Raw genomic sequence first — 15,888 nt, 5'->3', positions numbered from 1 at the left:
GTGTAACTTTCAAACAGCGGAGTTGGAAATTTACCATCAGAACTGCAGATTTGACAGCTAAAAACTATGCCACCTATCTACAAGTAAACATAACTTTTTTTTTTTTGCACAATTGCCCTAAAATCTCCAAGTAATCCAACCATTCTGAAAAGTAAATCTCCTACACATCATTTCATGGCATATAACAAAAGGAGGAATTTGTTGTTTGTACACTGAAGACACATTTGTCTTCAAATGCAATCGGAAAGCAAGTCAGAAGTAAAAACAACTTGAAATATCAAATACTACCTCTGATATCTCTTTATTACCCAGCCTGGATTCCACCTGTTTCTACTAACTTAAAGATGCAAGACACATTTTCTCTTGTAGTCTTTGTCTTGTGTTTCTCCCCCACCCCTTTTTATTATTGGTATTACTTTTTCCTCAGAAAGAAAGACGGGAAAATAGTTTAATATTCGTTGCCTAACACGGTCTCCTCATACCAAAGTAATTGTCTCAGTTGTTTCATTTCATGTTAATTGAAAGGATCCTAGTACACTTGAGTTAACAAGGCTAAATCTGTGCAATTTCAAGAAAACTTGACAATACTGGGCTATCATGGAACAGAAGAAAATTAAAGAATAAAAATAAAGCTTTTGTGGTTAGCCCAGATCAGAAAACTACACTGCATGAAGTCACCTCAAAGAAATGCTAAGCTGTAATAGCCATTGAAGCAAGACACCGAAAGGAAATGGCTGGCATGCTTATGACAACTGGAACGATCCAGGATCGTGTTCACATTAAGGAAGGCTTCAGTTTCATAGAACAACCTGCTGTTGTTGATCCTGCTCTAAACAGGAAGGGCTGGACTAGGAAACACTTCCCAACTCAGCTATGTCATGATTTTATGGTCTCATATATTCCCAGTAAAGGCATTTTACCTGCAAAACTGATCAGCTTTCTAAGTTTGTTAGCATTTTTAATAAAGATACTACATGAAACTTCTTATGTTAATGGATTTTAAAATGAAGTTCATATTTTTTAATATCCTTCCTTTTTATTTACATCCAGCTTCCCTTAAAAGAAACAGTATACAAGCAGGCTTTTCTGTTTGTTTGTTGGTTTGCTTTAAAGTAACGTGCACCTGTATAAGGGCCATGCTCTTTCATCTCTTCACCATCTTTTAGCTCCAGCCCAGGCACTTCATACACCACCACTTGCAGTTCTGCAGGCAAAACGGACTTGCATGATTTACAGCCAACAGTTCCATTAAGGGCAATGAAACGATTGTTTGCTGAACTTGCCATTATTACTCAAGTCTGTCTCAAACACAACAATATTTCAAAGAATAAAAGTATGCAGAAGCACGCTCTTAGAGAAAAAAAGTTGACTGCAATATACAGAATCCTTGCATATAAGCCCTCTATCACAGGCGCAACTGGTTCAGTTCAGTCAATGCCATACAACCAGAATTTTTAATCAACTCTTATTAGCAGCTGTCTTTGCCAGAAGCTGAAGACGAGCACAGCTTTCACTGAACTCTTCTAGGTACAATTTATTCTGCCATTTCATTTTGTAGGGAGCCTGATTTATTTGACAACGATAGTTTGTTGAGGTAATAAACCATGCAGCAATGATACCATGACTCAGAGCTCATTTGCTAGCAGTCAAGTTGCTTGGCAGCATGACAGGCAGAGTAATGTGCCTTGAAGAAGTATCTATATAAATGCTACAGCTTTCAAGGATTATCAAGCAAATGTGCTGCCCAGAAAAACATGACTTTACACTCACTACCAATTCTCTTTTGTTTGATTAATTGTGCCCAGCTTCACTTCAAGCACAAAGATTACAAAAAAATTGAGATCTATGAAAGCCAAAAAGCAACAGCTACTCAGTACCAACAGATTCCTCACGCACCCAGCCATTTTACATTACTGCTTCTTTCCAACAAAAGACTCCTCTCTCTGCTTATAGAAATGATGTACACAGAGTGAAAAAAGCTACCTATCAATTTGGTTTAGGGAAGCAAGAGAACTCTTTCAATTAAGCATCAATACTTGATCTATAGCTACTTCATAAAACCGAAGTCCAGAAATTTTTCACCAAAGTTTCCTCAGGAGCGATGGACGCTCTGCATTCCAGCAACATTGTTAACATGCCTGTTCTTCTGAGAACTCCTTTCCTTGAAGGACATCAGCAATCAAGTCAGAAATAAAGAGGTTGGAAATTTTAAACATGCTAACTTAGACTCTTCTCCCTGGAAATACATATTTTATCAGGATTTGTTGTAGTTGCACTGAGACAGCCTATGTCTCCTCTGTACCGATGCAACTGAAGACCTAAATGCAACACGACTACAAGACTTGAAAAATTATTCATATTGCTTTGCAGTTGGTCATCTTTACCAGCCTATTTTTAAGTGCCAAACTTCACAAAGCTGCAGACACTTTATAATTTCTGTCCCTCCTTCTTCCTCCTGATATATAAACATCAGGGGAAAAAGAAAACTAAATGTATTTAGTCATCTAAAAATAAATGAAAAATTTACACACATTAAAGATAACAATTCCAGTTCTAATTTTCATTTAATTTCTGTAATCACAAAAGTATGATCAGCAAAGGCCTTTCCATTCAAACACTTCAGTTTTAAGAAGGATATTATATCAAAATGCTTTCAACTTACACCTTTATTGTTTTAAGTAACTCATTAAGTTCTATCAAAACACAGCCAGGAGAGTTACAGGAAGTTATTGAAGTGGATGAGCTTGTAGCAGCTATTTAAAACAAGCGCTTTCAAAAGAAATTCACAAGGATTACTAGGAAATTCCTTCACAGCTATTTACTTCGACAAGTGCTCACTTCAAGTCATTGAAGGCAGCCATCTATTTACATGGCTATTTTTGTAACGGCCAAATCTTCAGCATACAGAGAATCACTGCCTGTTGCTAGCCACTGTTTTCATGCACACTCTTCAGAATATTTAAGTTTGATCTCTAGGTGAGGCTCACAAGAAGAAAATGTAACGAATTTGGGGGATAAATAAACCAATAAAGGACACATGATGGAAAACAAACAACCCCCCTGGTACTAACAAACAATTTTCAACCTCCACAAAAATAAAGAGGGATGTAAGGTTTGCTTTGTTAGTACTTCTGTTGTCGCTGTTTTTTAAAACTTGGTCAGTTTTTAACTGTTAGTTGTTTTGATGAGTAATTTGATGTAGAAGAGATGCAGAGAGCACGTGGGCAGCAGCTATTAAACTTTAAAGAACTACAGGACATGCCCCATCCAAGTTCTAACTCCATAAATTACCAAGGCAGCACCAACATGATAGTGGAGCTCTGTGCAGAGGTCTCACGTGCGTGGGTAAGACAGTCGCAAGTAGGTCATCTGACTTAACCACATAAAGAAGTAACTTGGCAGTGAAGAACAAAACTTCTTTAGAATAAAGTTAACAAAAACATAGAACCTATTTCAAATCATAAGCTTCGGTTATCTCTGTTAGTTCTATTTTTAACTCTGTTTTTAACCTTTTCAGTATACATGCAGAGTTAAGCTACGTTCCTGCAGAAAAGAAACTAGTACTCACTTCTGCAAACAAACAAGTCTTCAAGATATTTTTTATCATGGCAAAGACTTTATATAACTAGGAAGACCATCTAGGAACCAGACCGTACACTTTCCAATTTAAAAAAAAACATGCTAACCAATTCAACGAGCGAGGCAGAAGCCTATTAGCATTTCTGATAGCAAAGAACAGTCTCCAGCTACATTCCTGAGATGGGAATCTTGCTTCCAGTACCTTTAACTCACTTTGTGCAGTGCTCGGTTAAAACAAAACTTCTCTCCATTTAATTTCCTGTATAAATGCTTTACTCTCTTGTAGTCATTCAATGAACTGAATAAACAGGACCTGACAGGGTTCTTAATACATGGGTTCAATCTCCCAAATCACTGCTATGGCTCTTTCCATGAGATTCAGTTTTTCCAAATCATTTCTTAATCACGGGTACTAGAACGGGACAAAATTCTCCAAGTAATCTCACTGCTACTTATGGAAAAGAAAATAAAGGATTATCTTTTCATATATTTGAGGTTTGCATTAGGTATTTTAGCTACAACACTGTTTATGCTGAAGCAGTTTCACTGTAAAAAAATATACACCACTTCAAGATGGAAAACTTAGTCTTGTTAGTTGATAACTATTGAAATATTCTCCTAAATACAGTCACTGATTAGCCTTCAAAGTTATTTCTAATAGGAGAGGATGAAACTGTTATGCAAACAGTGTAACTTCTACAGTATAAGATGTATTTGATTCTCATCTATGCAGAAATTACTTTTAAATGTCTTTTTAATTAAATACACTTTCCCTAAGAACAGAATTTTTGGGGTTCTTTTTGTTTGTTTTGCATACAGCATCCATCTGATAAAGCAACAAAATTTGCTCACAGTGACAAAACAGTACTTGCTTCTTCTGTTATTTAAGGCTACAGAAACCTTAAACCTGTAGATCTGATATTCCCACACCACCACCACGCCCATCTTGAATTTATCTTTGGCTGAATGATACAAAAACTAACTGTACAGACAGAAATGCAGAAAAATTTTGTTTGTATATGAAGAACAGCTTCCAGCTGCTAATACTTCAATGAATTCTGAATCCAGGTATTCTTAGTGCTATGGCCACTGTCCTTTGGCAGCTACCTACGTAGCAGACATTTTATTCAAGTTACATAAATGAATTACAAACTTCAACTGAAAAGTTATGCCAGATAGCTTACAGTTCTCTGGATGCCCTCGTGCCTTCAAAGAAATGTAATTATGTTGACAGGCTTCCAATCCTAGTTTGGCTAAAAATTACTACTAGAAATTGATAACATTTCTTATTCAAATCCTTAACAATTATTAGGTCGTTGTTTCAATCTGTTGATTTGGTGATGACTAATTTTAGATGCTTCATCAGATTCCCTTTTGAAGACAAAAAAATTCTTCTTTATCTACATCACATACATTCTTCATAAACCTTCAAAGCACCACGCTTGCTTTTCTCCACCAAGGCCTCCATATTAAGACGACAGACTTCTGCAAGACATCCATATTATCATTAGGTTTACTTATCTGCATTTCTCTGGTGGACACTGACTGTATTTGTAATCCCTTCAGCACAACATTTATAGATTAAATCTGTGGCAAAACATTAGGAGCTCAAAATGCTAGTCTTCAACCAGCAGCCAGTACTTGATCAACTTCTACAAAGTATTTGAATGATTAACCTACTGAAGTTAGTCGAAAACAATGTGACTGTGGTGGCTTCTCTTCAACTGCTAAAAAGAGAACTAAAACAATATATTAAATCCTCTTTTAAAAATAGTCTTCCAAATAAGCAATCACTACTATTCTACAGAAGTGACATAGTCCCAAATGAAAAGTATTATACATAATTGTGAAAGGAAAGGAAAGTATTTCCATAAAAGACGTACACAAGTGTTCTACGCAACAATCAGTCAAATGTCTGAAACCTTTACAAAGCTCTGGGAAACCAGAAGTTTCTATAAAAAATATCAGTTCTATGCACACACATACCCAACTCATTAAATATTTACCACTAGTAGTTTCCAGGTCCTTCATTCATTTTCTTTTTACACCTTAAATATGACAGCCAATAGCTAAGTGAATTTTGTTTTCTAAAGCCAGAATTTACCCCCTTAAGTTTTAGTAGTTCAATGCCAGACTTCTGGATCAAGAAACCTGTCACCCTGCAACTGTGAGCATAACGCAGAACATCTCAGACACCAATAGCACACCCATGGCTTGGTTTTACATCAGCAGATTTACAAGGTTTGACAGGACTGATGTTAAATGAACAGATTTACTTTCTACACAGGCACAGCTGGGACTTCAGTCTTATCAGTGAAGTCACTGAGGAACTACTGACTTCAGTGAAGCAACTGTGAACCCTATAATTGACTTTCCTTTCCACATAGGCCAAGGGACATTATTTACCAACCATAAAATGAACAATTAGGTCAAAAGAGAAACAGTTGCCTAGAAGCCTTAAAAAGCTTGTCATCAAGTCACCTGTGCAAGATCTGCTTACATAACTCCTAATCAACAGTAGACAAATGCTTTAAGGAAAAGCCCTCTGACATTTGGGGTTTTGTCTTCTATAGAAGTAGCAGTTTCACAACCACAGAATGAAACAGAAAAATTTATAAGGAAAAAAAACATGAACACCGTATCAGTTACCAAATGCCACCTTATTGCAATTGAGAACTTGTTAAACGTGCCTTGCATTTTCACAACTGAGCCATGAAAGTGTTGCAAGTAAATATTAACACAGCTCAGTTGCAAATTCAAAAAATAAGAACTTTTGAGCTGTTCAGCAAAGTTAATGTCACTATTCCACCTTTTGCAGGAGTATGCTCTTTTAACTAAGACTGATGTATAAAAACGATAAATTCAAGTCTCAGATCTCCTTCCACTAATTAACCTTATCCCCAAAGTTGCTAAAACACAAAGGCAAGGTTTCCTTCCTTCTTTGAGTTCATTTTTTATTTATTTTTAACCCCCCCACACCTTCCCCCATGGACAGGGATGATTGTTTTCCCAATCCATGTACTCACCTGCAGGACAGCAGGCAGGGGAAGAAGGAAACTTATTTCCGTGAATTAATTTGAATAATCAGAGACAAAAATATTTAGTACAATATGCAAGTGCTTTTTTAATATAAAATCATCTGAATCTGTATTTACATTATGTACGGGTATTTGATATTTTATGGTCTAAGTTTAAGAACATTATGAACAACAAAGGTAACCTCTGACTAGGACCGCCAGCAGCGGGTGGGCCCTTCTACCACCTCGGAAGTAAATCCCAGAACTTGAACTACGCAGGCATATATAAACAGTAATCTGAAGAGCTGGGTATACACACATACCAGTAGGACATGGGCCATACCACCTGGCCTCAGGACTGGAGAGCCAGAGTGAGTCCTGGAAAGCTATCAGAGTAACATTTTCATAGCAGAAAGGTCCAGGCATTTAGGGATACCACGAAACATTACTCCTCCTGGAATGCTGTGGCAATTGAGGGAGAAAACCTTGTAGTCTCCTCTGTTACCTCCTAGAAGCAGTTCTTCTAGTTTCCTAGACAGCATCCAAGCATTGCCCTAGCGCTAGCTGATGGAGGCCACAACTGTACCAAACGGGTATTGCCCACAGTCCAGCACTCAAGCTCGCCTCCTGGCCCTACTTGTGTGTCCTATTTATTTGGCAGCATGACCATCAATACGTTTTTTGAATACAGGAAGCTGAAGTCAAGTTTTTCTACTGCTGCCAGAAAATAGCCAGCAGCAGAACTATTGTGCTTCCACACTCCCAGATGTTTAAAACTTCTATTCACTCTGCTGTATCAGCAGAAATCAGCTGAAAGGCTTAACTATGAACGGGCTTATAAAAAACACTAGACACCAAGCTAACTATATTTCAGGTTTAGTTTCGACACCTGTTTTTAATGACTTTAATACTCTCACCAATCTTGTGCTCCAAGTGCTATTTCTAGACTTACTGTTCAGTCTTAATATTTTATTTTGCATAACTATGCAGCATAAGTTATCCTTTTTACTTGAAGTAAATTCATTAAATAGCATCATTAAAATAAGGTCGGTGAAAGAAGCTCATTGGGTATTTACTTGAGACAAAAATATTGCAGTTTGAATACAGCCTATTTTTCTAGTCAGCATGAAATATGAGAACTTATTTGCTTTAAAAGTTACTTGTTTTAACCTACTTGTAACATGTGATGCATGCAATTTGAAGTAACTGCTTTGTAACTAAAATTGCTCCATTTGTTACATTTTTTCCCTCCACTGAAAGAGAAGATTTCCAGTTTTATCCAATTAACTCGCACTGTGATACAGCAACAGAAGCCTGGTACCCACATCTAGGTTTTACCCTCACATGAGCAGCGGCTAGGAATAACAGAGAACATACCTAAGGAGTTGTGCATCGCACAACCATTTCAGCAGATCAGGCCATGGAGTTGAACCATTTGGGTTGAATCAGGAGAATCAGGAGCTAGTTCGTCCCATGCTCCAACACAGGAACATTAAACACACTCATGCCTATCTAATTACTAGCAAGCACATGACCACGAGATTGCTTTTTACAAGAAGCATACATAATTTGTTAGAACAAAGACCCAAATAGACCTGCCTGGTACCTCCCTTTGCAGCACTTAACTGTATTCACACTTTCTTTTAGAATATTAAGCCATGTAGCTTGTAATTGACATTCTTACATTTCTGAAGAGAAATCAACACCAATAGTTGCTTCTGAGCAACTTCTTACCAAATTAACTATTAGGAAATAAACTGGCCATCCAATCAACTAATGTTCTCTCACGTCTGTAGTTGTTTGGATGTCAACTTTTGAAGACAGTCCTGAAAATATGAGCCTAACATGGTGTATTTCAAAAACCAGAATAAACTTACATTCAGTAACAGTACAAAGCAGCAGTGTGTTCTAATAGACAGGATCACAAATGAAAGCCGCCCTGGCTTTGCACTTTCTGTGTAAAGCAATTTTCCTTTTTGGTTCTTTTACCAGCATCTTTCCTGACAGCTTCCTACATGTCAGGAACCTGTTCAAGCAAGGATTTGCTGTTTTGCTAAACATTTATGCAGGAATTAACTCAGTGGGAACCTAATTTGGTTCTGAACTCTAAACTAGCAAAATATTAAAACATACGCATACAGTAATAAGAGACATGCATTTCCTGGTTCTAAGAATGATTTAAAAAGTTCTGTCCTGGATAGATTCAGATACTGCTAATCTAACCAATTTATTCATGCAAACCTCAAATAATGTCCTACAAATATAACTCTATGACAATATTTTTAACTTAAGACAGTATTCATACCATGCTTTTCTTACAAAGAAAGGAAAGAGAGGAGGGCAAACACTTAGTACCTTAAAATCTCATGCAAAATTTCTTCCCTTCAGACATCCTCCTTCTACTAGCACTGTATGTTATCAAGTCTCATTTCTACAGTTAACTCATACTTGTGAGACACTTAGGATTATTAAGTAATAGCAAAAAAAATCAGGTGCTAAGAGCACAAGCAAAGTCTCAGTGGGGATACTGCCAACTGTAACAAGCATTAGACATTATAAAAGGCAGCAAAAATACCCAGATGAACCATTTTCTCTCCTAGAAATAAAACCACAGTTAACAGAATTCGAACACTGTAAGACCTGAATGTTCCAATACAACCAGAAGCACTGCATATATGCACAGTTAGAAGAAAGCTTAACAGTAACATTCTTTAAAAGTTTTTTTTTCATTTTTTTGAAAAGAATGAATACTTACTTGTGCATATTTTCCACTCCTATTATGATCATGATATAGTAGGAAATTCCACTTTGTATAACAAAATGTAAGGCATACCTAGGAAGAAAAAAATAAATCACTCAATGCATTTCTATTAATAACAATAAACCACATACATTTATTTATTTAATGTAAAATTAAAAAGACTTGTCAAAAATCTAACTTAATCGCTTCTTCCAAAAAAAAGTTCTATTTAGGTTTTCTGCAATCCTCCTTTCTGTTGACAGCTTCCCCTTTAGCACAGCATGGATGAACAAAGACTACGGACTTAACTAGAGTTTTCCAGCTGATAAACAAGAACATAGCAAACGTTAATAATCCTCAAAAATACAAAGACTAGGTCTTGTAATACTTTCATCTGGCATTGTTTCATATACCATAAAACATTCATGTTATTTATACCTTTTTGCCTGTTTGCCACAACAGATCTCAAATAAGGCCAACTATATTACTCATTTTGCACCTCTTCACTGTATTTTTTTTATATTTATGTTATGTATATTTTCATATTTAAATATAATTTTCATATTTTGTATTTATATTTACTTTAAAGGAGCTAGTAGAGCACTTGTGGCAAGCCATTGCCAGTGATGAAGAAACAGGCTTCAGTAAGTTGATTCTCTCTCATTTCAGTATTCTAAATGCCTCTGTAACATATTTACGTGTGCTCAAGTGACACACTGATCTAGTTTGGGAATTTTTCCCCATGAAAAGCAGCCTAAAAAGCAGCTAATATTCTGCTATACTGATACTGTGAGGTTTTATTTTCAGCTTATCAGCTATTTCCCAACTTCACTCCTCATCCATTCACATGGAAACATCTTCAAAGCGATTCAACCAGTTCTATCCAACTAAAATCCTATCAAGTCTAAACATGATGAACTGAGGGAAGACAGCTCACTTCAGTATTAACTGACCTTGAAAATTATGACTTTTTATGGAAAACATGATCCAATCTGCACTTGCTGTCATGATTCACTAATAGCTAGTCTCATCTAAGTTATAACTACCTAAAATTCTTCCTGTCCAACATCACCATCACAAGTATTACAAAAAAAACCAAAACCATAAAAACCTCAAAAAAACATTGCACAATATACACTTCAGCAATAGGAAAAAGAATTGGCACAAGTGAAACAAATATCAGCCTTTTACAGAATAGGTACTTTTAATATCTCGCTTAAATTACATTCTTTTCTGCCTTTTTAAAAAGCCTTTCATTCCAAGATTATAAGAAAAAAGCATTTAGTAAAATACAAGTTCATAGCTAAAATAATTGCTCTAAGTATGATACAGAACTAACTAGAATAACCTGGATCTCTACCATGATATAAGACTTTCTGGTTTGTTTTTTAGGGCATACTGCCAATGAGAGTCTTCCATAATCTTTATTTATGCCTGTTGGGATTGAAGGTCATTTCTTTCTTTCTCAAGCCTCCCATCCGCAACTTGAGTTACGAATATTTGGTAACACTGAATTCCAAGCTGCAGTTAACAATTCCTTTCTCCAAAGCAATGGATACAGAACGAGCTTCTAAAACTGTTATGGCTCTCATGAAAATCACACACATTAGCAAGTCTCCTGTATCATTCTCCTCATTTCCTGCTAAGGGCTGTAAGTCTTCAGATCACTGTCTCAAAGCAGAATACAAGAACCAAAAGTTTAATACATGCATTGGAATTATGCAATTACATAAGCAAGTAAATTGCATATGTAAATCCAAAGAATAAAAGTTACTGATTTTCCTTTCCCAAAATTTAAAAGTAATATCTACCAACTAATGTGGGAAAGCCTCTGCAACATGCCAATGTAGAGGCCAAATCTGTGGTTTGGAATTCCAGATTTATTTATGCGCACATGGTGCGTGCACAGCCACACGTGCACACGCTGTATGCATCTTCCCACCTGCACTCCAGCTTGCGGGAAAGAAATAATTCCCCATAGTTCAGCAACATTTATAAGAGTTGGTATAAATCTAAGCCCTCTATACACTTAAAATTGAGAGAGCAATTTGTTTATCATGCAATAAAACCAAACTGGTTCTTAATTCATCTTAAACCGACTTGGGAAGATAGGAGCCATTTGGTAATTTTGAAGAGAAAATATTACTGAACTAAAAGTATCCTCTATATAAACCCTACCATCGTTCTGTCTTGCTATGCTGTGTGAAGATCAAAATATGAAAGCAGCAATCACAGAAGACTTTCTGCATTTCCGGTTACTTTTTCTACAAGAAGTCAGATTATATTCAATATTCAGAAAAGGACATGGTGAGTTAGCTCATGCAGAGAATATTAAAGAGAAATTCTTGGACATCACATTGTGCAGTGCCTCAGGAGAATACTTTTCAAGCAAGTTTACAGAAAAACTGGTACAAGTTAAACTGCACCTGTCGTATCCTCCCAAAACCGCAGAAAGTGTGTTAGTTAACAACTCACAAATGGAAGGTCTTTCAAAACTCATGCACCGCATCACAAAATTTAAGCCCCTTTCTGTTCGTTTGCAGCAGCTAAAAGAAACACACGTAATACGGTTCTTCATATGAAAGCTGCACACAAGAAATGAAAAAATTACAAATCCCTGAAAAGTGAAATGAAGTGCAACTTACCATCCAAAACAAAAAAGTGCAAGATAAAGGCCCAAAAGGGTTGCAACAACGTGTCTTATAAACGGGCTAGTTTTGCTTGAATGAAGGTATGTTCGAAACCAAATAGCCGCGAGCAAGGCAAACAGTTGGCACACTACAAAGTTGACCTGTATAAAAGAGAAAAAGCAAATTCTCACACGCTTGTGCATTAAAAATTCACAAAAATATTTATGAACTATTAGCAATCTGCAGAACCTTCAGCTCTCCCATGGCTCTTATCACAGCACATCACCTTCAGAGCTTCCCCCAAGAGCCATCCCTCCATAAAACACAAGCCAATCCTCCCATGAGCCACTATGGAGAAGACAAGATTCATCAACCCTGTAGAGACAACCTGTGCATGTATCAAAAAAAAGTTATAGCTTCTAAATATTTTCCTGCAGGTTTTCTGTATACCAAACCAGCCTTCTCTCAACCATGGAATCACTTATACTCTCCCAGTAATGCAATGATCTGGATTTGCAGGGGTTTTTTTTGGTTCTTTCTTTTTTTTTTTTTGTGTGTGTGTGTGTGTGTGTGTGTGTGCACGCTGTTTTTTTTTTTTTTTTTTTTTTAAATTAACAGACCTTGGAAATGCACATCACACACACACACATCACTGGCAGACCACCTCCATGGCCTAGGCAGAAGCAAGGCCCATGGCAGCATACTGCAGTGGTATACAAGCAGATGTGGTGCACACTGCATTGTCTTCCTCTACAGAGAGGTAGAGTGGATGCAGAAATTCCTCCTCCCTTCAGGGTGTTTATTCCAGAACATAGAAAGTCTCCTGTATATTACATATTTAAAGGCAGTAGGGTACTGAAAGCAAAAGCAGAATTAAAAACACCAAACCAATGAGTAAGAAGAATTATTCTGAATGTGGCCTTGAAAAAAATTTACCAGTAACAACACACGACAAAGAAATAATTTCCTGAAATACAGCAACTGCTACCAAAACTGGCCTAAGCTACAAAAAGCTGGATGAATTCCTTTATTTAGAAAGGAGTATTTCCCACACCACTGATTTTCTCCTTGCTAGAAAACTGCTTAACAACTTTTTGTCTAAGAGCAGCATCCCAAGCCATCCCAAGCAAGACCTTGGGGACCACTGCTTTGCCCCATAAGCTCGTTTTCACATACAGCATGCTTGGCTAGCCCTTAGCACAACAGTTTTAGCCTGTTTGATGTCTCTTAGCTGAAATATACACATAATCTTAATTCCACAGGGTCCAACGACAATGCTATTTTTACGTTTGTGACAGCAGGGCTAATATTGGTGCTGCAGCCGCACAGGGAACACCGCTGGCACCGTAAGGCAGCTGGCCCATCCCTTCAGTTCTCTGCCAAGCTTCAAGCAGGAACAGGTACAGGTATGAGAGTGCACAACCACAGATGTATTCCAAGTAGAAATTAAATAACACCAACTACCTGCAGAACTCATTAACAGTTTCATAGATAGCCCAGTTGTAAATTCAAGGAGAACTCCCCTTTTTCCGTACTACTCTAAAACCATTAAGAGTTAGCAGGGAAAGAAGCTGTGAACACAGGCTGCTAAGAACAGGGGCAGGTTCCCTAAACCAAACCATTACACACACTTTGCCATCCATTCTTGTACTCCCACATTTACATTATGCTTTTACCAGTATCTGAAGAATCCTAAGTGAAAGAGGAGATATCCTGTCAGGGCATAACTTGACCTGTTTTCTCTCCATTATATGTAATGATGCAAACGAAACAGATTTATGACTTGGGATGAGTCTGTGGATTTAGTTGAAAAGGTTCATACAAAACAGTCAGGTTTAATGAACCCCTGAAAAAGGAACAAACTGATGTTTTAAGGAGAGAGCAAGAAAGAAAAAATAGAGCCAAAGTAATTGACTATGAATTCAGTACTGACATTTGTTTTGAATATTTGTACAGCAATCATGCTATGTGTACTGCAAAGCAATCGTGTTTCTGACCTCAAGGACCGGCACTCCTGACAGACTTGGACAGGGAAGAAGACAGAAGAAAATTGGGACAGATACAGAGCAAAAGTGAGGAGAAGAGGCAGAGGGAAGAAGAGGGCACGTACACCTGGCCAGAACCGATAGCACAGCGAACAAGTTAGCATTGCTGGATTTACAACACCCAGAGATCACTGTGTTGGCTGAATCACAGATCAGTTTGGTGCCTCATGATGCTCCTTTTTCTGAGATCACCCCTGCAAGCAAGGCAGCAAGACCTGGGGAAAACGAGTCATCACCTGGCTCCTACGATTACCATAGCAAGGGGGAGAAGTTGAAAGCTACACACCTCCAGGTCAGCCTTTACGTGTACCTACTTCTGGTAATACTCTGCTGCTCTATTCTGTTCTCCACCAGCAGGATTTCTGCTTCATTCAGCAAATGGACAACTGCCAAGTCTTTGCCCTCACCCTACAACCCATTAAATACTTACATCTGCATCCTACGCTGAATACAAAACCTTACATTTCCCCAGACGTGTTTATGCAGATCTGACCACAACGTGGAAGACTACATAACAAAATGCCAAAGTGAGAAATAGATGCCCACTACTTTTGGTTGCCTGATTTCAAACACAGCGTCTAGTTTTTTAGTCAGTACTTTTGACACAACTTGAATCGAAGCTGTGCTTTGAAAATATAACTTCAGCTGCTCTTATGAATATTCAGCATTCCTATAAATAAGGCCCAAAATACCGCAAAATGCAAGGAAAATTGAAAATCATCCTTAGGACATTTTCATATCATGACTTCTCCAGATCACCAAAACTCCGTGGTAGACACAGAGGTGGAAACCAGCCAGCCAGGGACTGGCATTCTGAGCAAGGAAAGGAGCTCACGTGGAAGAGTTTGTCTCCTCTGTGGGGCTGCATGACAGTCGTATTGATAATCTTCACCTGATGCTTGTCCTGACTTTTAAGCATATGATATCACAGGCTAAACATTCACTTAGTATGCATTTTGAATATCTGATTCCTTACATTTTCAACAGAAACAAAACCCAGCACCTCTACCACTAAGTCAGTGCTTCTATCTAATTGCGATTACCAGTTATTGCTTCAAACCGAAGCGCAGATTTCGACCACTCTCCCAATCCAAAGTAGCAACTCTTTTCTACATAATAATAATCCCTTGCTGCCAACATAGGAGGTCAAAGGAGAACCAGAGGTTCCCAAATCCCATCCTATTCACTTCGCATTTCAGCGCCTACAGTGTTTTAGTGAAGGTCAGGATGGCATCTGAAGCAACTCACCCAATCACCCTCACTTAAAGATGCTTTGGCACACGTTGTACACCAGTGTCCAAATACCACAATTCATATAAACATATCGGTAGTTTTTTTAAAGCCAAACTGAACGAGAAGACATATTCCAAAGGAAAATGGACATTTAGTCTATGGACTAGAACTAGGCAGGTTTAGGTTTCCCAAAATCATTACAGCACCAGTGCTGGGTCCTCAGTGCAAACAAGGTCATTCAACAGGTACACTCCTACTGCCCTGCAGTTCTTACCGAAGTGAAGATAACCAGAACTTAGCATTCAGCCTTTTCTTAATTACAACTCCCATCTTAACCCAGCATCAAGCTTCAGCAAGAGCTCCACGCTGAGCTACATGAAGATCTACAGATATACAACTTGCCTTGAAACAGAGCACAAGAATTATCCAGCTGGCTTGATGACAAAGAGAACAGCCACTCAGATAGCAAATGAGGAGGGATGTACAAGGACAGAGCTGGACATGATCATCCTGAAAGTTTCCACAGAAAACACGTGGAGCCAAGCAGCTATTTAGTTTGCAAATGTTACATACGGTAACCTCAACATCTGGGAACGATATACTTGTGTACCTTCTGCAAACTTATGTCAAACTCATATAACGTT

General features: G+C 37.8%; 1 protein-coding gene across 2 annotated transcripts in view; it reads right to left on the bottom strand.

Moving 5' to 3' along the window:
- MBOAT2 (membrane bound O-acyltransferase domain containing 2) overlaps positions 1-15,888 on the bottom strand; it is a 96,529-nt gene that overhangs the window by 68,897 nt on the left and 11,744 nt on the right. For both annotated transcript variants that reach the window (XM_040551316.1, XM_040551317.1), the window contains 2 exons: positions 11,982-12,127; positions 9,352-9,429 (listed from right to left, as the gene is read on the bottom strand). In XM_040551316.1, the coding sequence (XP_040407250.1) occupies positions 9,352-9,429; positions 11,982-12,127 (224 nt within the window). The remainder of the gene's footprint in view (positions 1-9,351; positions 9,430-11,981; positions 12,128-15,888) is intronic.

Source organism: Cygnus olor, chromosome 3 (genome assembly GCF_009769625.2).
Source record: "Cygnus olor isolate bCygOlo1 chromosome 3, bCygOlo1.pri.v2, whole genome shotgun sequence".
NCBI classification, from domain to species: Eukaryota; Metazoa; Chordata; class Aves; order Anseriformes; family Anatidae; genus Cygnus; species Cygnus olor.
Note: the sequence above shows the minus strand (reverse complement) of the source record. Positions and strands in the feature narration are given on the sequence as shown.